The sequence below is a fragment of the Crocuta crocuta genome, unplaced genomic scaffold, assembly GCF_008692635.1.
Source record: "Crocuta crocuta isolate KB4526 unplaced genomic scaffold, BGI_CrCroc_1.0 scaffold367, whole genome shotgun sequence".
NCBI classification, from domain to species: domain Eukaryota; kingdom Metazoa; phylum Chordata; class Mammalia; order Carnivora; family Hyaenidae; genus Crocuta; species Crocuta crocuta.
Window position 1 is genome coordinate 2,865,208 of NW_027527936.1, and position 27,686 is coordinate 2,892,893.

At 52.8% G+C, this 27,686-nt stretch overlaps 1 protein-coding gene and 1 long non-coding RNA gene across 2 annotated transcripts in view; one reads left to right on the forward strand and one right to left on the reverse strand.

The window, feature by feature from the left end:
• Positions 1-309: 309 nt before the first annotated feature.
• SLC2A1 (solute carrier family 2 member 1) overlaps positions 310-27,686 on the reverse strand; it is a 28,137-nt gene continuing 760 nt past the window's right edge. Inside the window, exons 2-10 of the mRNA XM_077752026.1 lie at positions 16,575-16,670; positions 6,119-6,279; positions 5,730-5,970; positions 4,968-5,130; positions 4,691-4,878; positions 4,347-4,451; positions 3,791-3,892; positions 1,729-1,932; positions 310-1,398 (exon numbers count right to left, since the gene is read on the reverse strand). Coding sequence (XP_077608152.1) covers positions 1,198-1,398; positions 1,729-1,932; positions 3,791-3,892; positions 4,347-4,451; positions 4,691-4,878; positions 4,968-5,130; positions 5,730-5,970; positions 6,119-6,279; positions 16,575-16,670 — 1,461 coding nt within the window. The 3' untranslated portion in view covers positions 310-1,197. The remainder of the gene's footprint in view (positions 1,399-1,728; positions 1,933-3,790; positions 3,893-4,346; positions 4,452-4,690; positions 4,879-4,967; positions 5,131-5,729; positions 5,971-6,118; positions 6,280-16,574; positions 16,671-27,686) is intronic.
• On the forward strand, positions 25,388-27,178 carry LOC144221527 (uncharacterized). The gene is made up of 3 exons (XR_013332098.1): positions 25,388-25,466; positions 26,684-26,783; positions 27,092-27,178. It is a non-coding gene; the product is annotated as an uncharacterized LOC144221527 (long non-coding RNA).

Genomic DNA, 27,686 nt, shown 5'->3' on the forward strand with positions numbered 1-27,686 from the left:
ACAGGAATGTCTTGAATGCCAAGATATTTAGATTTTCTCTGGGTAATAGGGAACATATAGATTTTTAAGCAATGGAGGGTCTCCCATCCAAGTACTAACTAGGCCCAACCCTGCTTAGCTTCTGGAGATCACAGGAACTCAGCTGCATTTAGGGTGGCATGGCCCTAGACTAAGCAATAGAGTGTTGACCCCCTTGGGAAGGGACTGGATTTCAAGTCACAAGGTTCAAAGTCACTATAGCCGTTTTCCTCTCCCATTCATTCCATCTATATCTCCCTACCCTTAAGACACAAGCATTTCAAAACCATGTTTCTAAAAACCAGCCATTTATATCTGTTTAGGTAAGTTACAGAGGAAGTAAGGTGGTGTATTTACAAGTTGGTTTGTCCAGATATACTATAACTTAGTGTCTGTATTTAATATTGACAACCAAAAAATATATATAAATATCTTCCATCTATACACAGCAGGGCAGGAGTGTCCATGTCTTCTTGAGCAGTGAGTTCTCAGCCTCCTATGGCCCTCCTCTCATGGTGATCGTCTGGCCCTCAGTGCAAAGGAGACTAGAAGCTGGCAGCCCAGACTGGCCCTTCCCCTCTCCTCCCTGCACTCCAGTGCTCCCAACTGGTCTCAGGCAAGGCAAGATTACTTTGAGTGGTTGGGTAGGAAGAGATGGGTATGGGCAGACCCTAGAGGAGCCTAACCATTAGGGTAGGGAGATCCAGGCCTCAGAAGAGAGTGGCGACAGCTACCTCTTGGGGTAGAAGCCTCATAGTTCGTTGTTTGATTAGTATGTCCTTGGTCATAGGTCCAGCCCTACAGATTAGCGTGGTGAAGAAGGCAAGTGTCTAGGCAGGACTTGGTCCCCACCTTCAGGTACTGAGCCATTCAGGGTGAAGTCGGGTGTAGATAGAGGAGACTCTGGCTGATAAAAAAATAATAACAAAATCAGTAATAAAAAAAATTATAAAACCTGTTGCTTGTCTGAATAGATCTGAGCAACAGTCTTGTTTTCGTTAAAATCCTGGAGCCATTAAAGTCCTGAATATTCTTCGGGACTTCACTGGTGGCTGAAGAAAAGGGCCCCAGGCCCGGCTCTGCTGAAATCTATCAGTTTGAAAGTTTCATCCAGCTGCCTGTGCTCCGAGAGATCCTTGGGGTTGCTGGAAGCAGGCCGGGCTGGTGGTGTGGGGCTCCTCACACTTGGGAATCAGCCCCCAGGGGGTGGAACAGCTCCTCGGGTGTCTTGTCACTTTGGCCAGCTCCTCCCTGCCGGAAGCCGGAAGCAATCTCATCAAAGGTCCGGCCTTTCGTCTCAGGAACTTTGAAGTAGGTGAAGATGAAGAACAGAACCAGGAGTACGGTGAAGATGATGAAGACATATGGACCACACAGTTGCTGAAAAACACACACATACACTTGGTTGGAGTACTGATCCTACATCCTGGCTGCAGGACCTTGGCTTATAGGACTTGACCTTTGATCTGAAAAAGGGAACAGCTACCCACAGCCCAGGAGTGCTGGGATGATTAAATGAGACTGCCTGCATCTGACATGTGATGGGCTCCAGGGAGAGAGGTCCCACCACAAAGCAGAGTAGAGACAATTCAAACTAAGGAAAGAACCCTGGAATTGAGGTCAGCGTTTCTGGCTGATCTGGGCTCCTGAACCTCAGTTTCCTCCTCAGCAGAATTCCAATTGTGAGCGGAGACAGTGGAGGGTTCTCACCTCTACATACTGGAAGCACATGCCCACAATGAAATTGGAGGTCCAGTTGGAGAAGCCAGCGACAGCAATAGCAGCTGGGCGAGGACCCTGGCTGAAGAGTTCAGCCACAATGAACCACGGGATGGGGCCAGGGCCCACTTCAAAGAAGGCCACGAAGCCAAAGATGGCTACAATGCTGAGATAGGACATCCAGGGCAGCTGTTCCTGTTGAGGACAAGAGAGGGGTGGAAAGTTAGATTAGGTTGTGATGGATCCTTAGAGAAAACCAAAACTGCAGAGGTGGCCCAGGGCAGGGCTAAGAATCCTAGGCTGAGAGGCAGTCCTGAGGCTGATCCTGGATTTGCCACATGGTTTAGGTTCCCTTTACTGAGTCTCTGTTTCCTTATCTGAACAAAACGATCTTAAGGTCTACAGGATGGCTGTGAGCTCAAGCTGACCCTCTGGGAATGGTAATTTGTACACGTGAAAGGTGCTAAGAGGTCTCCGTGGTCCCCTGGCTCTGGATGCAGAGCAGTCTGAAGCAGAATGATGTGGAAGACCATTCCTCAGGCTAAGTGTTAAAAGTTTCTAAGGTGCCCACTCCTACACTGTTGGTGGGAATGTAAACTGGTACAGCCCCTCTGGAAAACAGTGTGGAGGTTCCTCAGGAAACTAACAATAGAACTCCCCTATGACCCAGCAATAGCACTGCTAGGAATTTACCCAAGGGATACAGAAATGCTGAGGCATAGGAGCACATGTACCCCAATGTTCATAGCAGCACTCTCCACAATAGCTAAAACATGGAAAGAGCCTAAGTGTCCATCAACAGATGAATGGATCAAGAAGATGTGGTTTATCTATACCATGGAATACTACATGGCAATGAGAAACAATGAAATCTGGCCATGTGTAGCAACATGGATGGACCTTGAGGGTGTTATGCTGAGCGAAATAAGTCAGGCAGAGAAGGACAAATATCACATGTTTGCACGTATAGGAGGATTAGGAGGAACTTGACAGAGGAACAAGGGGGAGAAGAAGGGCGGAAATGGTGGGGGAAAGGGAGAGAGGCAAACCATGAGAGACTCTTGAATGCTGACAAAAACTGAGGACTGATGGATGTGGGGGGGAGGAGGGATGGGCATGGAGGAGGACACTTGTGGGGATGAGCACTGAGTGTTATGTGGAAACTAATTTGACAATAAACTATTTGTAAAAAAAAAAAAAAAAGTTTCTAAGGTGCCCAGCTCAGGGCCAGCAGAGTATGCCCGAAGCATGTCATCCTATATCATCATTCTCTGCGAGGAGGCCACAGTAGGAAAGGTACAGGCTTTGGTTGTGATCTCAGATCTGCCACACATCACCTGCTACATACTGGACCTCTCCACAATCACCAGACTTTCTATGCTTTGGTTAAGTTGTAAAATGAGCATGCTGTTGCTTCCTTGCCCAGAGGGAAGACAAAAGAGTGTTCGTGCATGTGAAATGCCTGGCACAGGGTTACCACAGAGGTTATAGTTACAGGCTCAGGGCCAGCAGACCTAAGGTCAATTCCTGGCTTTGTCCTTTATCTGCTGAGTTACTAACCTCACTGGGACTAGAATTCCTTACTTGTGAAATGGGAATACTAACTACACCTGGCAGGGGTGAGGGCTGAGAGAAGGCATGTTCCCAAGTCTTGGTGGTAAGGGGAGGAATACTTTCTAGGGCAGTTCTGAAGATGAACAAAGCCATGGTTGAAGACTTCGGAAGACTTAGTACTGGGCAGAGCAATTCCTGGGGAAGGGGACCTCAGGTTCTAGGGCCAGAGGTGCTACGGTGAGAAAGCACCGAACAGGGAGAAGCCTGTTCAAGACAGGATGTGAGTGGGTAGAAGGAGACAACTTCCTGGGAGTCAGAAGGTCATACCCAAGCCCATGGGGCTGGGGAAAAGGGGGCAGAACTAGGGAGAAGGCAGGCCCCACCTGGCCTCTGGATGCTTCCGGCCAGGCTGGGGCCGACACAGTGACTTGGATCAGAAGATATCATGAGCTTCCCCCCGGCCCCCCTGCTGTCTCACTCCCAAAGCACAGCAACTCACCAGCAGTGCCAGCGCGACAGTCATAAGCACAGCACAGCCCGCCATGCCAGCCAGGCCTATGAGATGCAGGGTCCGCCGGCCGGCTCGTTCCACCACAAACAGCTGTGGGCAGAGAGAGAGTCAGTGCCACCCCCTCCTGGTGCCTCTCTGGCCTCCCCCACCCCCTAACCAGAGGCTCATCCCAACTGTTAAGAAAGCCAAATGGCACTGCCTCCTCCGTGGGACTCAGCTTAAGGACCACATAGGATCTGAGGGGCAGAGAGCTGACTCTAGGCAGCAGGACAAGGGTGAGAGCCAGCCCGAGACAGCCAGACGGCGGAGCATCCTGGCTGTGACTTTGGGCAAGCCTCTGCACTTCTCTGAGCATCAGTATCACGGGCTGTTTGATGTGAGTAATGAACTTGACAGGTTTGTGAGGAGGAGACGAGAGCACTCAGGAAGAACCCGACACATTGCTTGGCTCGCAGTAAATGCTGCTGTTCTGTCACGAGGCCTTGAGGCCACCTTGAGCTGGACTCTGGCGGCCGACTGATGGTGGGCAATGACGCAGACTCACCGACACGACAGTGAAGGCTGTGTTGACGATGCCAGAGCCAATGGTGGCGTACACAGGCTGCTGCACCCCCGCCTTCTCGAAGATACTCGTGGAGTAATAGAAAACCTAGGGGACAGAGAAGTTGTTGGGACTTAGACCGGTGCGGTGGCCCTTTCCCCACCTCTGTCTCTGTGGGTGCCGGACACGGGTGTCTACAGAATGAAGGGGACACTGGGTTTTGGTTCTAAAGGAAAGCTGCTCCACTGGCAGGGGCTTGTTTGTTTTAAGTTTGGGATCTGTTCACAGCACACACTTGACCACGAGGTTTGGCTGGGCCCACAGGAAAGGGGGTGAGGGGCACTCACAGCGTTGATGCCAGACAGCTGCTGGGACAGCTGCAGCACCACGGCGATGAGGATGGGCTGGCGGTAGGCGGGTGAGCGGAACAGCTCCAGGATGGTGACCTTCTTCTCCCGCATCATCTGCCGACTTTCCTCCTTCATCTCCTGCAGGTCGCGGGTCACATCAGCCGTCCCGCGCAGTTTCTTCAGCACTGGGGGGACCGGAGGGAAGGTGGGGGTGGCTCAGAGCAGGAAGGAGGCCGGGGCCGGGGCGGGGAGGAGGGCAGGGCCCCGCCCTTACCGCTCTTGGCCCGGTTCTCCTCGTTGCGGTTGATGAGCAGGAAGCGGGGGCTCTCGGGGCAGAAGGGCAGCAGGACGCACTGCAGCAGAGCTGGGACGAAGATGATGCTCAGCAGCAAGGGCCACAGCTCCTCGCTGCCCATGATGGAGTCCAGGCCGAACACCTGTGGGCCGCAGGGGTGGAGAAAGCCGCCCTGAGCGCCCTAGCCCCGCCCCCATGCCCGGCCCCACCCCACCCAGTGGCCTCGTGCTGTCAGCTGCTGCTTTACCCCGGTGTCCTCGTTTGTCAACCTCACAGCGTTAGTGGGAAGACCAATGGCACATGGCATAGGGGTGGTCACTCTGCAGGTGGTACAACTTTGGGGAGGGGAATGGGAAAGCCTTCTGGAGAGAAGGTAAGTGTATACAAGGCCTCAAGGCCCGCAGGCAGGAGAGACCCTGGCATGTAGAGGTCCCAGTGGGCTTCCCTGAGGCTGGCTCCCCAGGGGAAGAAGGACAGGTCTTGAGGCTGGGGAGGCTGAGACAAGAAGGGCCAAGTCATCTGGACTTGCGCTCACACCAGGGAGGCCTTGGCGGAACTGTGAGTGGCAGAGTGCTCTCTGGTGCCTGTGCCTACTAGGGTGTGTGCACGAGGATGTCCCTCGATGCGGGGCTGTGGAAGACTGGGTGACAACTCTGATCAGGGTGTCCTCTGGACGCAGGAGAGCCACCGAAGCTGTGGGGTGGGGGCAGTGCTGGGCGAGCAGACCCTGCCCCATCTTACCTGGGCGATGAGGATACCAACGACGATGCCCAGCTGGTGCAGGGTGCCCAGGGCCCCACGAAGGGCCGTAGGGGACACCTCCCCCACATACATGGGGACGAAGCCTGTGGTCAGGCCACAGTACACACCGATGATGAAGCGGCCCAGGATCAGCATCTCAAAGGAGTTGCTCATTTTCGAGAAGCCCATGAGGACAGAGGACATGAAGGCCAGCAGGTTTATCATCAGCATTGAGTTCCGTCTGGGGGTGGGGTCACAGGTCAGGTGGGTGCCTGGATCTCCCCAGATTCCCAGGGGCTCGGTCACAGGCAACACCCTCAATAGACAGCGAAGTCTCCCCCACTCCCATCTGGGATGCCCTGGCCAGGGCCAGGACCCCTTCTGCTCACCGGCCAAAGCGGTTAACAAAAAGGCCCACAGAGAAGGAGCCAATCATGCCTCCTACGGAGAAGATGGCCACGGAGAGGGACCACAGTGTGGTGAGCGTGGCAGGCGAGATGCTCTCCCCATAGCGATAGATCCAGGTCTGGTTGTAGAACTCTTCAATCACCTGCAGTGGGGGAAGCAGCCTGTTGAGTCGGCCAGGACCCAGCCTCCTTTTCCCCTTGCACTGTCCCCTCAAAGAGGGCCCAGCACCTCGCCAGACCCCAAACTCACTGCATGTCATTGAGCCAAGTCCCTCCCTTTTGCAGGCATTAGTTTCCCCAGGTGAGAAACAAGGAGCTGGGCTCCATCTCCAGGGCAGCGCCTGCTTTCCTGCTTCCCCAGGTGTGGTTTCCAGTGCTTGATGGTTTCACATGCTCCACAGAACTTGTTGGAAAGGACAACAAATGACCAATGTTGGTAGCTCAGGCACAGAGCAGAGAGAGGTTCAGGGAGAAAGTGCTTCTTCCCATTTGCCCTTCTCTTCAAGGTGCCTAAGGTGCTAGGCTCTGGCCACCTGGGCCCTGTCCCCAACCCCCTGCTGGGGAGGAACTATAACTGGACAGATGGCTCCACGTTCCAGATGCTCTGGGATGAAGGGAAGGCTCACGGACTTCAGTCAGGGCCTGTTGTGACCAACTTGCAAAGAAGACATGCTCCCGAGACTCGTGCAATTGCTTTCTGACCCCCAGTCCCAGCTATTTGTGGGAGTTACACCCTGAAGGACCCACGGCCTCCCCCCGTCTCCAGGGTGCCAAGCTGGGAGGCATGAGCAAAAGCTAAGGACAAGGAAGTAGTTCCAGGAACTGGAAACACCTGTCCTAGAGGCCTGCCCACTACCGCTGCCCCCACCCAAGGGAGGGCCTGGCCTGATCCACCAGTTCTGCCTGAGCACACTCACCCTACGCTCAGGCAACACAAACACCCAGTGCCATGGGACTGGCCAGCCCCACCCAGCCACATGTGTAGCTGGGCACAGGCCCAACGTACCCAGAAACAGCTTCCTGTGCACATGCACCATCACACACACATGCTAGTGCTCACACAATCTGAATATTCCTGGCTTCAGCCAGTCACAAACCTGCATGTCCCTCTTTCCCTTTAACCACCTGCAGCTCAAACTCCTCTTGCGTCGCTAGCTCATCCTGGCACCCCCTGCACGCGCATGCTGCAAGTTCATGTGCACGCAGCAGTATGCAGCCTTTTACACAACCTGCATGCCACTGCCCTTGGACCTCTCTAACCCTCCCAAGCCCCAGGGATCTAAAAGAAAAGATGCGGTGGGTAGCCACGATTGCCACGGGGGAAACTGAGGCCCTCAGTTCCAGGAATGCTCATCGAGTTTGCTGGGCCTGGCCGCACAGTCGCAATGGGTCCTTGGCCTCTATCTTTTTCCTGCCCATGATCTGTCCCGTCTGGAGACACCTGGCCGAGGCCAGGCTCTAGGGGGTGAGGATGGGTTGACACAGGAATGGGGAGAGGAGGGAGGCAGACCTAATGATCTTCTGTCCCAAGGAAGCCAGACAGGGTGCGGGGGTTAGGAGCCTGGACAACAAGGGAGTTCCGATCCCAGGTCCATCGTTTATCTCAACTGGGACTGAGGGCAAATTATTTCATCTCAAATGGTGACGTCAGCAATATCTATCTCATAGTGCTGCAGGGGACTAGTGAAACGGAGAGTGCTTACATGCTGTCCGACACCATCACTGAGCCAAGGGGCCCCACCATGTTCCGGTATTCACCCAAGGGCAGTGCAGACCACTGACAAAGTCCAACCGACCCTGCATCCCATAATTCAAAATCAAGGCTCCTGGGAGGTACTGGTCCAACCTCCCCACTTAACACCATCTCTACCTTCGCTCTCAGCCTTATTTCCACACTCTCCACGGTTACTCTGCCTTGAAGGCCCACCCTGCCTTACCATGCTGAAACCTTTGGAAATCCAGCTCAAAGGGTCCCAGGAGTGTATCCTCCCTGAGGGCAGGGATCCCAGTGGATTCCCACCAGGACCTGTCCCAGAGCTGGTGCCAGGGACGCTGGTGAGTGATTGAAGAGAAGGCCTTGGGCTCTCCTCCTGGGAGCCCCTGCTTCTGCTGGGGACAGATAGAAGGCAGATTTTAACAAAACAAAACAAACTGCTGTGTTCTTCAAGGGATAAAACCAACCTCAGAGGAGGACTGGTTGGGAGCAGTAATGCTCCATTTATCAGGCTCTGCAGAGAACATGCTGTTCTGGATAAGGGGACTGTCCAGATAAATGACGCTTGCCCCACTAAGGACCCATCAGGGTAGAAATCTTTCTCCCTTCTGTCACTCTTACTCTGCTGCCCTTGGGGCTCTCCACAGGGGCAGGAAGAGGTGTTTCCCCCAGAAGGCCTTGAATTTATGCATTTTGTAGTCCTCAGGGTCTTCCTCCACCCCCGTGGTTCAGATGCTGTCTCCAGAGAAGTCCCTACATCCTACTTTAAATTTTGCCAAGAAGTCAGCTAATGGAATTGCCGGAATTGTGCGCAAAGAGTCAACAAGTGCGGAGTAAGGGCTTTCTACTTAAAGCAGCTTAAAGATGTCAGGCTGAGGCTTCTGTTCTGGCTGCTCAGGCCTTTAACCCTCTTCTTGGGGCTGGCTGGAGAAGCCGAGGCAGCAAGAGGACCACATCCCCAGAAGCTCCCCTCACCCAGCTAAGTGTGCTCCTTGTCATAACAAGGCACGAGGTAACAAGCTCATGAGTTCCCCTGCTACTCAGACCTCTTTATGGGGATGCATAAGGGTGAGCAGCCAACCCCCTTCACCTTGGCCCAGGCTCATCCTTCCCACCCTTGGCCAAGCGGGGACTGTGCAGTGGGTTCCTGACTTCTGACCTGGCACTTAGATTTCTGGGAAGAAGCTATGCCCCACGTTCACTTTCCATCCCTGCTGCTGGCATGGGGACTCTGTGTCCTCTCCCCACTGGGAGTCTTGTGCCCTACGTGGGGCTGAACTGTCCCTTGGCCCAGGAAAGGCAATGAGTCCCTGGAAAATGAGAAGAACCCTGCATGGAGAGAAGTTCTGGGATCAACCTCCACCCAGTCACCACCCTCAGCATCCATCCTAGCACGAGCCTGCTCCCTCAGAAGGATCCCACAGACCCAGTCTGCACGACACAATCACCGACAGCCTCCGCAACCCTGGCTCATGCTTGAGGCCTGGCTGGTGCTGAAAGCTCCCACTCACGGGCTCCCTCCCACCTCACAAGTTCTTCACGAGGCTGGGAGACCCTTGATCCTGCTACCTCCCCACATCCAATCAATTACTAGGTCCCGTCAATTCACCCTCTTCATCTGTCCTATTCTCTACCTGTACAGCACCTGCCCTGGGTCTCTCCTGGATTCTCCTCCTGACTCCTCCCATCCATCTGCTTCTGCCTCCCATGATTAATTAATCCCCATCATAGCATCAGAACCCTGCACGTCAAATGCGCCAGGTTTACCCAGATCCGTCTGTGTCTCTGCTCCCTTCCCAGCCCATTCCCAACCTCTCTACCCACTGAGGGTTCTCTGTGAGTGCATGCATGCTGGGCAAAAAAAAGGGGGGTGGGTGGCTCCTGGTCAGCCTGAGGGGGTACTGCCATGGCGTCAGACTCTTAGGAGTTGAGGGCTATGAAGGGTCTCTGTCCAGTCACCCCTCACTGACCCTAGAGGGCAGATGCCCGCTTGGCGACACCGTAGGGGCCAGTGTGGTGAAGCAGGCCTGCTCTGGACTGCTGAGATCCCTTAGACTGGACAGTTCCCAGTAGAAAGCTATTCCTCATCCCAGGACGCTTGCGTCACATCTGACTCCTTGGGATTCCTCCCTCCCTTCCTCTGCCCGCCCGGGCAACTGTGGGAGAAGGACGACACGTCTGCCTGTCTGCAGAGGAAGTTCTCACTTCCTCTGTGTCTGGGCAGTGTCTGTAGTGAGGGCCGGGGCACGAGGCACAGTCTGCTGCCCAGCATACGGAATAAGCAGTTACTGAAGTCACCGTTGTTCTTTCAAGGAGAGAAGCCGCCATCTTCAGAGAAGCATTAAGGACACACAGCATTTTCCACTTTTAAAGTGCCCGAAGACAAAGCATTACCCTAAGGAATGACAAAGCATTACCCTAAGAAAGACCTAAAGGAAACAGGGCCCTGCCTCAGGGAGTCTTTCCTCAGATCTTGCCTGGCTGCCCCACTCACAGAGAAACCCAGCAGGTCTGCAGAGCTTCAGGGCACAGGCTTCAGCTAGGGAATGAAGAGTAGTGAGTTCCCTGTCAGCAGGGAGCATACAAGTCAAAGTTTAGGGCAAAGACTGCTAAACATTTTACGTAAAAGGCTTGATAGAAAATATAATAAGTCAACTAAACTCTGAGCTCCAGTTAGGAGGAAGAAAGGGCCAGCTTGTCCAGTTTAGTCCCTCGGCCTGGCCTTGACCACAATTTCTAATTCCTGCTATCCCCTCCCCCACAGCTACCCTCCCTCAGCCCAGAGTTTATGTCTCCATAGCAACTCTCAGCCACACCCTAGGGTCAGCTGAGTTCAGAGCAGGTGGAGCTAGACAGACAGTCCTACCTGCTGGGTCCCCTGAGACCCCTCTGTAGAGCCTGGGGAAGAGGTCCAGGCAGCTAGACGGAGCTGGAAGCTGGGCCCCAAGCCCAGAGGAGGGGTTCCGACCACCCATGCTGCTTCTCCAGAACAGTCTCAGCATGGCTTCTCTCTAAACCCAGGCCAGGCCTTCACCCTGGCCTCCTCACTGGTCCCTGACCTCCGGAGTCTCCCCTGCTGGCAGAGAGATCTTCATGTCCCGCATCAGGCCCTGTCCCCAGCCCTTCTTGGCTCCCCACTGTCCCCCTCACACCCCCACACAGGGACTCCCCCATACCACCCAGGCACCCCACATTCCTGAAATTTTGCTTGGGCTGCTCCTCCGCCTTCTCCCTGGTGAGCAGCTGAGCACCTTTCAGAAAACACACCGACACTCCTCTGGAGAGCCTTCCTGAAGGCACCCCCTCCTTCTCACTGCAGCGGTTCTCAAACATGGGCAGTTTGGCTCCACAGTGGACGTCTGGCTATGTCTGGGGACATTTTTGATGGCCGCACTGGCAGGGATGCTGCTAAACATCCTACAGTGCACAGGACAGCCTCCCATAGCACCAAAGAACCATCTGGCCCCAAAGGTGAATGTTGAGAAAAACCCTGCTCTCTGAGCCAGGTACCTTGTCTGTCTCCCACAGGGCCCGCCCACACTTCCATCCATGCTTCCGCCTGCGGTTGCCTGAGAGGTAACTGCAAGGAAACACGTGAAAGTTGAGCATGGGAGACATCCGTTCATCTGGGTCACTGGGTCCTGGCACAGGGCTAGGGGTAGAAAGGGTTGTCACTAACTGATAAATAAGCCATGAATGTGAGGGGCTTAAGCAATGATGTAGCTACGACAGGGCTGTCATGGGGTAAGACCATTGTGCAACCGTGTGTGGGAAACCGTTGAGATGTCTGGACATGACTGAGCTTGACTTGACCTGAGGTCAGAGTAAGAGAGAGTAGCTGGGAAGTCATAGGTGTGTGAAAGGGTGTTGCGGTGCCCATCTCACTGTAGCATGATTGCCATTCCTTCTGCAGTGGTCAGGGATGCAGACCGGAGCCAGACTCCCTGCATTCAAATCCCAGCCCTGCCACTTACTGGCTGCACGTCCTTGGCTTAGTTGCTTAACAGCTCAGGGTCGCAGTTTCTTATAAAACAGGGATTAGAGTGTCTCCCTAACGAGGTGATTGTAAGAACAATTGAATTCTGATTTCTGAGCACTTAACACAGTAAGCTGTAAGGGTTTGTCTTAATGGAGACGGGTTAAGGCCAGAGGGGACCCAGAACTCTCTGGATCTTGACTGAGATAAGGAGAGGCTGCCTGGAGCCTGGAGTCCAGTGCAGCCCCAGGGGGCAGTAGGCTGGGCTGAGAGGTGGGTATGGCCTCTAGTACTTTCACTCTCAAGTGGGGTCATCTTAGGCAGACTTCGCCGGCTCTCCAGGCCAAGTTCCTTCTTCATCAAACAAGGAATGCTGAACCAGTGGACCATCAGGCCCCTTCCAGCCCTAACTCTGGCTTCTGAGGATGCTTCATTCTGAGACATGCCTGACACTGTCCCCTGGCCAGGAACTCATGGTTTCTAAATGGCCTTTAGTCATCTCTGTTGGCAACCCGGCCATTTGGGGAAGGGAGAGGCAGTTCTCTCCACCCAGTATGGTGGTCAGGATGCCTTGTTCATTTATTTGCTCTCTCTGTGGCTGGGCTTCCCTTCTCCCTCCTCCCCAGAAGACAGGAGGCCTGGCAGGGGCGGCAGGGGGATGTGGTCATTCCTCCCTGGTGAGGCCTGGAGGCCACCCGTGGCTCAGCCTCTCACTTTCCAGGTGACCTCATCAGCCTAGTTTCCTCCTTTATAAGAAGGCAAGATAACCCGGCCCCACCCTGTGTGTGGGGTGGCCGTGAGGAGACGATTTATGGGGAGGTGCTCTGTAAACATTTAAGATAATGTTATGATTAATTTAACCACTTCCAGGAGGAAGCCCTTTGGGGCTTTTTTTATGGAGGAGCCCCAGCTTCTGGCATCCTCACCATTAGTGAGGCGCAGGCTCCTGGGAGAGCAGGCCGCTAGGGCCAGCCCAGGGCCACTTCCTAACAGTCCTAAACAGACAGGGGCAGTCAGTGGGGGGGGCTCAACACTTCCGCCACCGCTGTCCTGGGTGTATGGGCCACCTGCCCCTTGAAAGGCTGCCCCTTCCCCCTCCCATTAGCCTGCCTTCCTCTTTCTCAAGTGGCACCCGGAAGCCCTCCATTAACCAGGCTCTGGCTCTGCCCAGGGGTTTCCCCACCCACCCACCTCCTGCCCTGAGTCTCCAGGACGGGGGCCCAGCGCAGACCTCCTCAGCACAGCCCCACCCCTGCCCCGCCTCCCACCGTCTGGGACAGAGCCAGCAGATGTTGTGGAGCGAAAGTGTCACAGGGTTGAGTCACTGTGCCAGCCCTGTGCCGTCGTCACCCGCACCCTTGTGTCATCCTATCCCCTCTTCCCAGCCTACGTTTATTACGTTGAATCTGCCCCTCGCTGGAAGGACTATGACCGGGCTTTCCAGAAGCGTCTGTAACACGGGAAGCCCAGGTGCACGCCCCGGAAACCCCGCTCCATTTCAGTGTGTGCACTATCATCTGTGGCCACTCCAGGCCTCGCTGCCTGCCTCCTGAAGAAGTGATCTCTGGACAGGTGCTCACAAATGCTCCCAGAAATGCCATCTGTGCCACCCACCTGCCCCACCCGCTGCCTCAGCTGTTCTCCCCTTCTGCCTGTCTCTGATTAGGCGGGAGACTCGGAAGACCAGAGAACGTCACCGTGGATTCGGCCGCATCTACAGCCTCAGAAGAATCTCAGTCCCTCCCCACCAAATGCCACCCTGGTGTCTCTGCTCTGGTAGCCCCTGTGTCCTGAGACCCCCTGCCCTCCCCACCCCTTTCCCTTCCCAGCTCACCCTCACTCCCTCTGCTGATTCCTTACAGCACATTTAAAAATAGAGTCTTCACATGGGAAAAAGCATCCCAGCCTGGCTACCCCTCCATCCACCACCCTCTTTTCTTCCTTCTCCACCAAGTCTCTTGGAAGGGCCATCTTTACCCTTTCCCATCCTCCCCACCCCTTCCTCAACATGCTAGAGAGAGGTTTCTACCACACGGGTCCGCCCAGTCAAACTTTGGTCGCCATGAGGTCATCATCCCGTCTTCTGGCATTGGGCAATTGGGGCTGACTTGTCCAGGTCAACCCCGGGGCACCTGACGGCACTCCTTCGCCTCATCCATCCACCTCCTACTTGACTCTTCCTTCTCTTTTCATTCCAGTCTCTCCAGGACATCTTCCTCTCCTGCTATTTGGATACTAGTGACCAGCGCTCAGGTTTTCTCCAGCTGACCACACCCAAGAAACAGACCCCCATGTCCAACTGCTCCCTGTACATCTCCATCTGTGTCACACCAGACCTCAGTTCTGTCACGTCCCACAGGCACCTGTCAGCTCCTCCCATACCTGCCCCTCCAGATCCCATATCACCCAAGCTGGAAACCTAGAAACCATTTTTTAAAAACGTTTATTTATTTTGAGAGAGCACACAAGTGGGAGAGGGGCAGAGAGAGAGGGGGAGAATCCCAAGCAGGCTTCACACCGTCAGTGTGGAGCCTGATGTGGGCTTGATCTCACGAAGTGTGAGATCATGACCTGAGCTGCAATCAAGAGTCAGGCGATTAACTGACGGGGCCACCCACGTGCCCCTAGAAGTCCTTTTTAAACCCCACACTTGTCCTCACACTGAACTGATGACCAACCCTGCCCATTCTTCCTGCTTGGTGTTTTCCAAGCAGCTTTCTTGCTCTTTCCTGGTCTCTTCGTTTTCCATTCTCAGATCCCTTCCACTGCCCAGATGCACAAATCCTTTCTCAAAACTGCAAATCTGATCCTATCTGTCCTCTTCAATGTGTCCCTATTGTCCTCACTCTGAAGTCCCTACTCCTAGCTTAGCTGACTCCTTGGTGCCTGTGTGCCCGTCCTGATGGTGCCATGCCATGCCATGCCAGTGGCTGATATTTTGTAGATGAAATCTACCCACAAGGCCCTTTGTAGTCAGGCTTGGGCTTATCTGTTGGCCTCCCCAGCCTTCTTTCTCCTCCCACTCACCCTAGGGACACACCAGTCTCTCTCCTCTGCCTACCACACCCTGTTCTGTTTCTGGAAAACATCTCTTCTATCCTGATCTTAGAGTCCTCATTATGTCACTAACTCACTAGGTGATCAGTAGGGACATCGCTTAATCCAGGAGCTCTGGACTTTGGCAGGCCACACGTTAGAATCAGTTGGGGAGTGTTAAACATTCCATGCCCAAACAGCATCCCCGATCAATTACATCAGAATCGGGAGTGTCCAGGACACCCCAAGGTGCAGTCAAGTGCAGAACTCAACCTCCCTCTAAGACCATAGGATTCCCATCTGCACGATCCCCAAAGGTATTTAGCGTCGAGGCAGGCACCTTGGCAAGAGCTGTTCAGAGCACTTAGCTACAGCAGGGCTTGGTGCCGTTCCAAGCACGGGAGCCATTTCAGACGAGCTTGGAAAAGTCCCGTCACCTCCGCTGTAGCTGAGCATGACTCAGCAGGTCAGGCCTTCCTGGTGACCTGCTCCCGGGCATCAGGCGTGGCCCCCCACAGCCACCCTCTGCCTGCTTGGAGGAGGACAGCTCCGACTCCCGACCCTGCCCAGTTCCCCCAGACAGGCCTTGGGAGGCAGCCACACTCACTTTCTAGCCTCACCCTCTGCACAATGAATGCGGTCCTGACAGGACTGTCTACTCTCATTTTGTCCTCCCCGGGAAGGTACAGATTTTTCAACAGACGTGACAGCTGATCCAGAAGATAGCCTGCAGTTGTGGAAACTGAGTCTGGCTTCTGGAGCCACTACTCACTAGCTATGTGACCTTGAGCCTGTGCGTCGTTTCATCTGTCCAGGGCCTCAGTCTTTAAGTCCATGAAATGGGACTCACCACCCAACCTCATAAACATATGCAAAAGGGCTGGTATAGAGATGGGACTCCTTACAGTTTCCCGTCCTGCCCCTTGACCCCTTTCATCTTCTCTCCTCGCTGAAGCAGGTGGGCTGTGCTGGAGGTGATCACGGGAGTCCCTCCCAGTCCTGACATTCAAGCAACAAGTGAGGTCTGGGATGTGCTGTGAGGAGGAGGAAGTAAGCCTTCCTTCCAGCAGACCCCTAATCCCTGTGGTTCCCTACAACGAGCCACCATTTGACTGGCACAGGGCCTCCAGGGGAAGGAGGCTGTTGCCACGTGGAACAGGCTGCCTTATGAGGGAGGGTGCTGCCGGTGGGTGGTATGAGCACCTTCAGATCACCTGGTCTGGAGGGCCCCCAGGCAGACGCGGGTTGGATATCAGCGCCATCCCTGCCTAGCAGGGAGGATACTGGGAGGTTTCCTTTCTCTGGCCACTCTTCCCAGTGCAGGGCAGGAGCAGAGACTGTTGCCTGCCTGCCCAACAGAGCACTGTGAGCAGCAAGTGAGGTAAGCGCCGCAAGCCCTCCGTAATCCCAGAGCATCACAGAAATGAAGCATCATCACACATTGTTGTTTTGATGATCAGAAACGTCTGTGTTGGGTGCGAGGCTGGTCAAAATGACTTATAAAGACGCCACGATTCTGCAGTCCTGAGATTCAAGGCCAAAGCCAAGGGTTTTTGACCTTTTCGGGGCCAGAATAAATGGGTGGGTGGGAGCAGATGAACTGATATAAAGGACTGATACCCAAGAGGCAGGGCGAGCACGTGGGATGTGGGGTGTGCAGTGCACAGCAGAGCAAGCCAGTGTTGATAAGCCACGGAAGGCATAGCACTCACCTTCTGGGGGGCGTTGATGACTCCGGTGTTGTAGCCAAACTGCAGGGAGCCGAGCACTGCCCCTCCCACGGCCAGCATGAGGCGGCCCGTCAGCTTCTGCAGAGAAAAAAAAAACCACACTGTGACAGGCATGTCTGGGCCCAAGTTACCACAGGGCAGGGCATGGGCTGGCAGGTTCCTTCATTCAGATAGCTTGCCTGACTCCTGGCACCACACCAACCCTTCTCCCGGGAAACTCAGCCACTTCCTGACCTCAGATGCCTGAACCAGCCCGGCTGACTTCTAGACACTGGGCCGGCCAGACTCCTTCCTGGGGAGAGGGGACTGAGGGTCTTCTTTCTCTGCAGCCAGGTCTTGGCACTCAAGTCTCATTCCTCTGCCGGAGCCATGCCCAGGGTCCAGGTGGCTCAAGACTGCTAGGGAAGCCTGGGAATCAAGTCTCCTAAGCAACGGGGGCCAAATTACGGGGGAGGAGCTGCATAGGTAGGGGAAGCACCCTGGATTTGGACCCGAAAGGGCTGGCTTCTGAGTCCAGCCCACCTGCTACTTGTTCTGTGAATTCCAGCAGGCTCTTGCCCTTCCTCACTCCTCCCTGGACCCCCGTTTGGTTTTGTGCAAGACAGGAACAGTCATGCCTGTCAGTATGGGAAGTGGGGTCTTGCCCTTTCTTCTCCTTTCCTCCCCCCATTCACAGGGCAGGAAACTGAGTCCTGAGAGGCAGGGTAAGTCTCATTACTCAGGAAGCTGCAAAGAGCCAGGTTGGCGCTCAGGGCTCCTGATTCCCTATCTCGTGCCTTTCACGGCAACCACCTGCAGACCATGAGCTTCCCAGGGTTATTTGGACATTGATGACGTAACAGCCAGGAATGTGCTTTGGAAAAGTACGTGACACCAGGCGAGGAAGTGTTGGGCCAAGGCGTTTCTTTCTTTCTTTTTTCTTTTTAATATTTATTTATTTAAAGAGAGACAGAGAGTGTATGAGAGAGGAGCAGAGAGAGAGAGAGAGAGAGAGAGAGAGAGAGAATCCCAAGCAGTCTTCACACTCAGAGTGGATGGAGGAGTGGACACAGGGCTTGATCCCATGACCCTGAGATCACGACCTGAGCCAAAATCAAGAGTCAAACACCATCCAGGCGCCCCTGGCCAAGGTGTTTCAATGGGCAAAGGGCTGGGAGAGAAAAAGCGTGGTGGGTTTCTGTCCCATGGCAGCCTGGGGCATGAAGGCCACAGGCAGGGAAGAGGCCGGCAGGCAGGACAGCCCTGGGTGAGCAAGGTGCCCTTGCTGGAAAAAGGGAGAGGACTCTTCTTTCCTGGCTTATAAAATGAAAAAGCAGGGGTGCCTGGGTGGCTCAGTCAGTTAAGCGTCAGACTTTGGCTCAGGTCCTGATCTCGCGGTTAGTGGGTTCGAGGCCCGCATCGGGCTCTGTGCTGACGGCTAGCTCAGAGCCTGGAGCCTGCTTCTGATTCTGTGTCTCCCTCTCTCTCTGACCATCCCCTGTTCAGACTGTCTCTCTCAAAATAAATAAATAGATTAATTAATTAATTAATTAAATAAAATGAAAAAGCCAAGGGGCACCTGGGTGGCTCAGATGGTTGAGCATCTGACTATTGATTTTGGTTTAAGTCATGATCTCAGGGTCAGTAGGACTGAGCCCTGTGTTGGGCTTCGTCCCGAGCATGGAGCCTGCTTGAGATTCCTTCCCTCCCCCTCTTTCTGCCCCTTCCCTGTGCATGTGTGCTCTCTACCAAAAAATAAAAAATAAAGTAAGATAAAATAAAACAAAACAAAATAAAATAAAATGAAGCAGTCAAGAAATATGACATGAGGCAGGCCCTTAACTGGTTGTGAAAGAATGGAACTGGGGGAGGGGCACCAAAGCAACAGCTGGCCTTCACTGTGCGCAACACAGAGCTGGGGGCTGGGGGCTCAAGGGGAAGGTTGGGAAGTACTGAGCCACACATGTGGAGGGGAGAGCTGCTTGGCCACAGCCTTTGGCCTTAGTTTCCCCACAGAATCCAGAAGCAGCCCTGACTTCAAGATCCTCACAGATAGCACTGGGCTTATGGCTCATCAGACAGGTTTCTAGTATGATCTTTTCATTCTCTAGAAGCTATCAGGCCAACAATTGCAAAAGCCAAGGTTCTCACATCAGAGGCAGAGAAAGAGGAAGAGGCTTTGGCTAGCGTGAGTGCAAACGCTGAGTCCATCCTTCGTCAGAGGAGTGCTGAGACAGCCTTCCCATGGGCCCACCTGGCCCCTTTCTGGCCCAGCTCTGGACATTCCTCCTATGCTGCCTCATGGCAGAGGCGGGGTGGAAGACAGACTTTTCATTTTACACCCTTTTGTGTGTTTCTGAATTCTGAAACATGTGAATGTATCATCTACTCAGAAGAATTTTTCTTTTTTAATTTTTAACGTTTTATTTATTTCTGAGACAGAGAGACAACGTGAGACACAGAATCCAAAACAGGCTCCAGGCTGAGCTGTCAGCACAGAGCCCAACGCGGGGCTCGAACCCAAGAACCGTGAGATTATGACCTGAACTGAAGCCGGAAGCTCAACAGACTGAGCCACCCAGGCATCCCTCAGAAGAATTTCTTTATAAGCCCCGTGGTTTCATATTACTTAGAACAAAGCGTTTAGATAAAAATATAAGCAAAAAATAATACAGATGACACGTGGATCTGGTAAGAGCCATGCTGGTAGCACAGGAATGAAGGATGCCGCGGCAGGGGCTCTGTGAGAGCGAAGTCCTAGTATTACAGACCCTGTTTGCAGTCTGGCTCTGATGTTCCAGGGCTGTCTGGGCCTCTGAAGTTACTTTCAGGGCCCTGTTGAGCAGCTGTAGCCTCTGGCAGTGGGGGCTACTGAAAGCCAAGGACAAACCCCTGGGCTGGAATCTCCACGGGCAGGTCAAGGTCAAACTACTTTAGAAAACCTGCCTAGCCACGCCCTGGGCTATAGCCACAGCCACCCAGGCAGGCTGCTGCACTAGGACGAATGCTCAGTGGCCCATGCTCCAGGCCCTGGATGAAAAGAGGCCCCCGTCCTGAGATTAAGGAAGAGGTTCCCCCAGAAAGTGCACAGGGGGCTGGGAGAAGGCATTGTGGGAGCCCTGGAGGGAGAGACTTCTAATTTTGCCTAGGGACAATTGAAAGATAGGTTCCCAAGAGGTGACATTGGAGTTGGGCCGTGAAGGACGTGCAGAGAGTCTGCCAAGTGGGGAAGCAGTGGCAAGACTGCATTCCAGGTAGAAGAACAGTACGTGCAGGGGAAACAAGAGGGGCCTGATTCTGCCAGATTAAACAGGGAGCGCTTGCTCCGTGTGGCTGGCAGCGAGATTCAGATGGGGAGAGCATGACCCCCTCCTGGGTAGGCTGCCCCCACCACACCCAGCTTGATCACGGCTGCCCTGAGAATCAGGAGACCCGGGCTGAAGATCAGAGAACTGCTTCCCTTCACTTAGCTGGGATTCGTGGAAGCCTCTGGGCCTTGGTTTCCTCACATAGGAAAGGGGATCGGAGTTCCTTCCCTCAAAAGTTGTTGTCAAGTTCTGATTCAGTGGCCACCACGGAGCCTGGCAGGGTTCACCTGACTGACAAGCATTTGCTGAATCAGGGAAGAATGAGAAGCCACCCTCAATTGGGCCACCAGAGCACCATCTGCCCCCACCAGCTCTGTGGCTGCAACGGAAACACCGTGATGCAATCCATTCATCCCATGTGATTCCACAGATATTTAATTATGTGCCAAACTGATGAACTACTTGATGAAAACTTAAAGAGAAGGGGAACAAAGCCCACAGCCGTGGCTTTCTGGTGAGGCCTTCTTTAGGAGTGGAGGAGCATCGCATCTAGGATCTGTGACCCCCAGCAGCCCATCACTGCCCTGGGGCTGAGGCTACCTTCTAGAACATCCCACACTCTTTCAGGGTTTTGCCCTTGTGTCCTCTGCAGTCTCCAGCTTTCGCTTCTGGCAGGTGGGAATACCCATTTGCTGTTCTCCCACCCATCTGGGAACTCCCTAAAAATGGAACCTGGGTCTTACCCAGCGCTGCAGCCGGAGTGCCCAGGGTAGGGCATGGCACAGAACATTTGTAAAACAGGCCACTTTGGAATTTAGCTCTCGGGCAAAACAGGCTCTGCGTGTATCCACTTAGCCAGAACAGTACTCATGCTAACAGATTTTAACTCAGCCATTTATGGACCTCACCCCTTCACCTCCATCAGCCCTATCCCAGTATGAGGGTCCTGAGGCCCACTGAGGGTTCTCCCTCTCTCTCCCAGGGAGGCCACTGATGCAGGACCTCTCCACCTGCATACCGGGATGCCAGATGGCACCAGCCGGTGTCGCATAACTTGCTACGCACTGTGGCCTTTTGACTCATGCCTGTGTGCCCTTCCTCAGCACAGTGCTCCAGCCTTGGGCTTGGCCTTTGGTCAATATTGGCAGAGGGAGGGCATGTGGCTACTGCCATTCAGAGGCAGGGCCTTCTCTATAGGAGGAGGGTCGTGGTGCTGGCACGATCCAGATGTTGCTCCCATCCTGCCCTCCACCCACAGCTTCCCAATGGTTTTCCAAGGTGCACCAACGCCTAGGACATGGGGACCTTGTAACTGCTTGGTCCCCAGTTCTGAGGAGGGTGGGAGGGAGGTGAGGGAGAGGACTATGGAATCCGTAACAGCCCCGTTTTTATTTGTTTTGTGTATGGGTTCCCCCACCCCCCCAAGACCTCATTTGAAGAAAATTCTGGGCATTAAAAAAGAAGTCCAAGAAACTGCAGCATTCCTGTAGCCCTCTTGTGTAACAGATGGGAGCCTAAGGTCAGAGGGCAGAGGCCCAGGATAGTCAGCAAACAAAAGCCAGGGCTGGGACTTGAGTTCTTTGGATTCCTTGACTGGCAGTTTACTCTCTGACCTCTTCCATCCTGCCAAGTCTTTTCAAAACGAAGAGTGATGGGTTACCCCCTCCAAAGCCTAACCTTCAGGTGACCTCAGGGATTTACTCCTCTTGCCATTTCCTTCAAGCTTTCCAGTGATGTCAGGACTTCTGCCTGGCCGAGCCTGCCGTGAACCCCACGGTGGCCCTGGGGACAGAAGGTACTCATCAATCTTTAAGGCAGAGAGGAGAGGAGGGAGAGAGCTGCTGCATTTATCAGTACCAGTGAGGCCCTAGGCGCCATGCCAGGGGCTCCCAGGTCCTGATTTAAATCACCATGAACACACTGGGGGAGATAGCTCCCACTTCACGGATGAGAAAACGGGAGGCTCTGAGAGGAAAAAGTGGATAATCAGAAGGTTCTTGGCTTCTGTGAAGCTTCCAGCAGGAGGTCTCCGATGCCAAATACTATGCCCTTCTGGGTCATGTCCTCCCCCACCTTGCTTCCGGGTACTGGTCCCTGAAGGAAACAAGGTTTCTACCTGGTGCTTTCTATGTAGGTCAAATTCTATTCTAGCAACTTTTGGGTCTTGGCTAATCTGAGCCAGGATAGCCCAGGCCAAAGCTCGGAAGCCTCTGGCCACTGGGTAGATTTTGCTCTAAGCCAAAGTTGGCAAACTATGGTCTGTTGGCCAAATCTAGCTTGTTGGCTCAGAACGGCGTTTACAATTTTTAAGTGGCTGGGAGAAAAAAAAAAGACTAATATTTTGTGGTACATGAAAATGATACCAAATCCAAATTTCAGTGACCACTGAAAACATATTATTGGAACATAGTCACACTCATTGATTTGTGTATTATTTATAGCTGCTTTGCACTACAAGGACACACAGGGACTATATGACCCACAGAGCAGAAAAAGTTCGTCAGTCTCTGCCTAAAGCCCTAGGTCCTCTGACTGGCCATGTGCAAACCTAACACATGAACTGCACAGGATGCTCAAAGCCTTCCAGGTTTTCAAATCATTCTCTCTAAATAACCACAAAGGTGTCTGTCCTAAAATGAGATGTTAAGAGCAAACACGCAGGGCTGTGTGCACGGGCCTTGGTCCGGTCGTGGACATCGGCAGAAGCGGACACCCCAGACACGTACCCATTCAGTGGGGAGTTGGGTGTCAATGCGACCTTGATGAAATTAATTTGGTAAGACCATGGGAATATGCAGAGGTCTCTGGCAGCGGACAAGTGCAAATCCCAGCTCCCTCACTCGCGTGACCTTGAAAAAGCCTATTCCCTTCAGACCTCTTTTTCTCCGCAAAAGAGGTTTCCTAACAATACATGACTAAGGGACGATCATACCTGTATGCACATTCCCCACACTGTTCTAGTTGATGGAGAATTGGCAATAAATTAAACCAAACTGCTGCCTTCACAGAACTTGATATTTTATTTGGGGACAGGTGGACAGGAAATAAATACCTAAGATACATCAGGTGGTTGAGTGGTATGAAGAAAGAAAGTGATGGGGGTGCTATAGCTTAATCACAGTGGACGTGCCTGTAATGGAATATTATGCAGCGGTTGGAAAGAATGCAACACATCTGTATGCACTTGATATGAAGAGAGTGCCAGGGTAGACTGTTAAGAGAAAAAGCAAGGATGTACGCTTTGTTAAGGAAGGAGGGGAAAATGAACTTGTATGATGGCACTTGGCTTATACTGCCAGAGCAAATACACCTGTAAATATTTACCTCCAAGGGACGGTGGGTGAACAGGATGGGCTGTGCAGAACTATGTAGAAAGGGTAATCCAATCACATAAAAGTCACATTTATAGGCACATAGATACATGTGCCCAGAAAGAGGTCTGTGAGGGGAACCACCAAACCATTACAACTGGGAGACGACATTCACTCTTTTGCTTTGTGTGACTGACTCTACTACTTCTGCAATTTTCTAAAATCCTCAACCTGACTCAGAGAGGTGTGTATGACCCTCACTGCACTTGAGAAAATAAGCTCCAACAGGAGGTGGACTCATTCTGCCCTGAGTTCAAAGCCTGGCAGCCCTACTCAGTTACTACAAAACCCCAAGGTTTATGCCTTAGCTACTGCCTCTCTGGCTTGGTGGCCGGATGGCAGAGCCCTGGGCTCTACTCCACCCCTCCCACGGAGGGAGGTTAACAATCAGAGTTTTGTTTTGGTGGCCAGGCCTGGGCCTACCAGCCTGGTCACAGCCTCTGGGAGTCCACGAGGCCAACCAGGAGCCTGCTCAGCCTCCACCATCCCGGGGACGCCAGTTACCCAACTGAGTGGCTTTGTCACCTGCGTGCCCAGTAGTGAGGAGGGGGAAGGGTGAGGCTGCAGGTCCCATGCCAATGTTGCACACTTCCCCCTTTGTTCCACGCCTCCCCAGCTCTGCCAGCCCCGGGGGAGGGGGAACTGAATGCCTGTACCCTTGGAGCCAGAGAAGAGGGCTAGGCCCTACACCCTGTGACCAGGAGGCACTGGGTAAAGCTGAGCTCCCAAAAGTCACAAAGCTGATTATGGAGGATTTGGGACGGACCCAGCTCTGTGGCAAGTAGAGTTGGGTCCCCGAATGGCTCAGCATGGGACAAGGATCGTAACGGATATGTTTATACTGTCCGTGCACCCAAGCTGGCCATACCAATGGTCTTCCCACCTCAACAGTCTCCACTTTGGGTGGCACTTGGCCAGTTTCACCATACTTGCCATGGGGTAGCAGGCTTCCATCTCCAGGGAAGGAAATCAAGGCTCTGAGGAAAGTCACTTCCCCAAGGTCATGGTTTTGTGAGGACATGTTTTATTTCCAAACACAGAAAGATTTCAGTTGTCAAGTTATATCTAATCCAACTTTTATTGATTGATTTTTTTCAAAATTGGGGGGGGGCGCCTGGGTGGCTCTGTCGGTTTTATATAAATTAAAAAAAATAAACATTAAAAAAAGACTGTTCTTTTTATTTTTTTAAGTTTATTTACTTAGCACATGTGAGAGAGAACAAGCTGGGGAGGCAGAGAGAGAGAAGGGGACAGAGGATCCAAAGCAGGGTTCCTGCTGACAGACAGCAGGGAGCCCAACGTGAACTGTGAGATCGTGACCTGAGCCGAAGTTAGACCATAGATGCCTGAGCCACCCAGACACCCCAAAAAAACTTATCTAAAATAAGTTTTTTAATGTTTTATTTATTTTGAGAGAGAGAGAAGAGAGAGAGAAGGCATGAGCATGGGGCAGAAAGAGAGGGAGACAGAGAATCCCAAGCAGGCTCCGCACTGTCAGCATAGACAAACCACGAGATCATGACCCGAACCAAAGCCAAGAGTCACACACTAACTGACTGAGCCACCCAGGTGCCCCTGTCTAATCCACCTTTGAAACTCCTACTGCACCCAGAAGGAGCTTGGCAAGTCCTGGAGTGTGGGAATTCTTGTTCATTTGTGGGGAATGGAGGGTGGCACAGAACATGGGGTGTGGAAAAAGCATCTTTTTTTTAATACCACGGGACGTCACAAGTTTTTTGTGACACCCCTATCTTGGACAAGTTTCCTTTCCTTCTCAGGCCTCAGTTTCCTCAAACGGAGGGCTGGCCCATGTACAGGAGAGTCCCTTCCGGCTCCAACTTTTCTTTATCTTCTCATGTCATCCTAGAAAGGCTGGCAGCATGTTTTGCAGTAGAAGGCTCAGTGTGTGACCTTGGGAAAGTCATTTTTCATTGGACGGTGATGTCACTGCGGCTTGTATCTCCCTCACAGGCCAGACAGCGTAGCCACATTAGCTGACCCATCTCTGGGCCCGGCACTCCCAGCCAGGTGCTACCTCTGCAACCCAGCTTCCCAATAACCCTGCTGCAGAATTGGTCAGTGGGATCGTTAATGCTTTACCCAGCAACCAACATGGCCTGGGCATCCTGGCGCTCCCCAAAAGCTCACATGGATTGTCAGAATGCCCGACTTCTGGACAGAGGCCACAACCCAGGTACAGGTCGCTTGGGACCCAGGTAAGTGCAATGCATCACGGGAGTCCAAAGAAGCAAGGAACGTTTATGGAGCATCTATGGGGATAGACCATTTTTTCTGAATTCTTACACACACTCTAATAAGGGAAATTAAATCAATGCAGATGAGGGAGCTGAGCTGAACTGGAATTCAAATCCACATCCACAAGACTTCTAAAGCCTATGCTCTTCATATCACTGAGGGGCTGGGGAGACCTGCGGATGTCTGATTTCTTCTTTATCTGGAAGGCTAGAAAGCAGAGACCCCACAGAGGCCCGGGGCACCACAGGGAACTAGCCAGGAATTCTTCACAAAGGGCTGCTCGAGATGTCCCAGGGTCTGCCGGGCTCAACTGCTGCCCCAGAGCGGGCATGAGTGAACAGTTGGCTGGGAGGGGAGGCATTCAACCTGTCCCCGCTACTCAGTTAAACTCAGCGCCATGCGCAGAGGACGCAACAGAACACAGGGACATCAGTTAAGTCTATTCTCGGCACCCAGGAGATGAAGGGGTACACAGCAGAAGAACTTCAGGGGCACCTGGCTGGCTCAGTCGGTGGTGCCTGAACTCTTGATCTTGGGGTTGTGAGTTTGAGCCCCACATCTGGTGGAGAGATTACTTAAAAGTTTTTAAAAATCAAAAAAATAAAAACACCAAAAACTTCAGAGTCAGACACGCCTGGTTTAAAGACCTTGGGTAAAGGGCCATAACCTCTCTAGGCCTCAGTCTTAACATCCTGCACAAAAAAGGGTTATGCTTACTGATCAAATCAACAGTCTCCAAAGGAAAGGGCTGTGTACAAATGACCTACAGAGGGTGTAGGGTGGAAAAAAAAAAGTGGTTTTGGTTTTTGTTTTACCGTAACGGTTACCTGTGTCTTTTTAAATTTCTATTTTATGTGGGGATATAGTCTACTAGTATAACAGCTATCTACATGAATTTTTAAATACAGATAGACCACTGAGGCGGTGCTCCAAAATTATTTACTGATGGACAGACAGTCAAAAGTTTGGAGGGCATTACATGAAAAACACCTACTAGCTACAGCATTTAGAACTAGCTCGTACAAGGCAGGCTTTGAGAGTTTAGGCAAACTCCGTTCAGCCCAAAATTCAAGAAAGGCTGTGGTGAAAGGGGGCAGTGGAGACTGAAAGCCCTTTCTGATTGACCTGGGTTCAGATCCAGCCCCGCCATGTACTAACTGTGTGTGTGTGACTTCAGGAAAATTACCTCCCTCCTCTGAGCTCCAGACCCGAGGACCAGCAGGGCTATATGGAGGGTCAGTGACACCGTGGAATTTTAGCCAAGAGCCTAGTAAACTGTAAGTGGCTATTGATTTTCTCCTGTACTTTTCTGTCTCTGCTCAGAATATTCATTTAGCCACTCCACAAATAAAACATCCAGGTCTGGCTCAACAGGGCAGTTCTTACTCTTGAGGAAGTAAAAAAAAAAAAAGAAAAAAAAAAAAAGAAAAGTCATTCTCTTTTACAGACAGAGAAACTGAGGCCCAGAGGGTTAAACGGCTTGTCAGAGCCCTGAGATAAAGCGGCAAGTATTTGGACTTTAAGGTCTCAAGCCCTTACCACCAGCTAAAAATCACTTCTTGTTTTATTTTTGTTCTATTCATAGCCGAGCATAATGGCTCAGCCATGACTGCGGGGTTCCTGACTCAAGGTCTCACCTCAAGCCCAAGGGCCAGGGTGGGGTGATACAAACTGTCTGGATTCAACAGGTATTCAGAGGACAGCCGGCGTCAGAGAGGCACCGCCCTGCCCAGAAAAGACCCCGGTCAGTCCGTTCACACCTCCACAGCCCATAGGAAGGGCAATGTAGAGTTCTGTCCTCTCCCGCCTTACAGACTTCAAAAAAAAAAGGCGGGTGGGGGGGCGACACTCTCGTGCCTGCTCCGGCCAAGAAGCTGGGAAAATTCAAGAAGGAGCTTTTCAAAGAAAAAAAAGTCCCTTGAAAACACTCTCTACAAGGGGGAGGGAGGGAAGAAAACAATGCCCTGCACACAGGAGGAGACCAATAAATATTTGTTGAAAAGGAACCGTTCTGGGAAAGTCACAGAGATCCCCCGCAGAACAAGCCTCTTTACAGATGAAAAAAGAGATCTTATCTAGGCAGAGGAAGAGACCACATCTTTTCAGGGTGCGGAGTGCCCACCGGGCCCCGGGCGTGCGCTCCTCCGGCTCGGCGGCGGCTAGGGGGCGCTGCCCGGGCC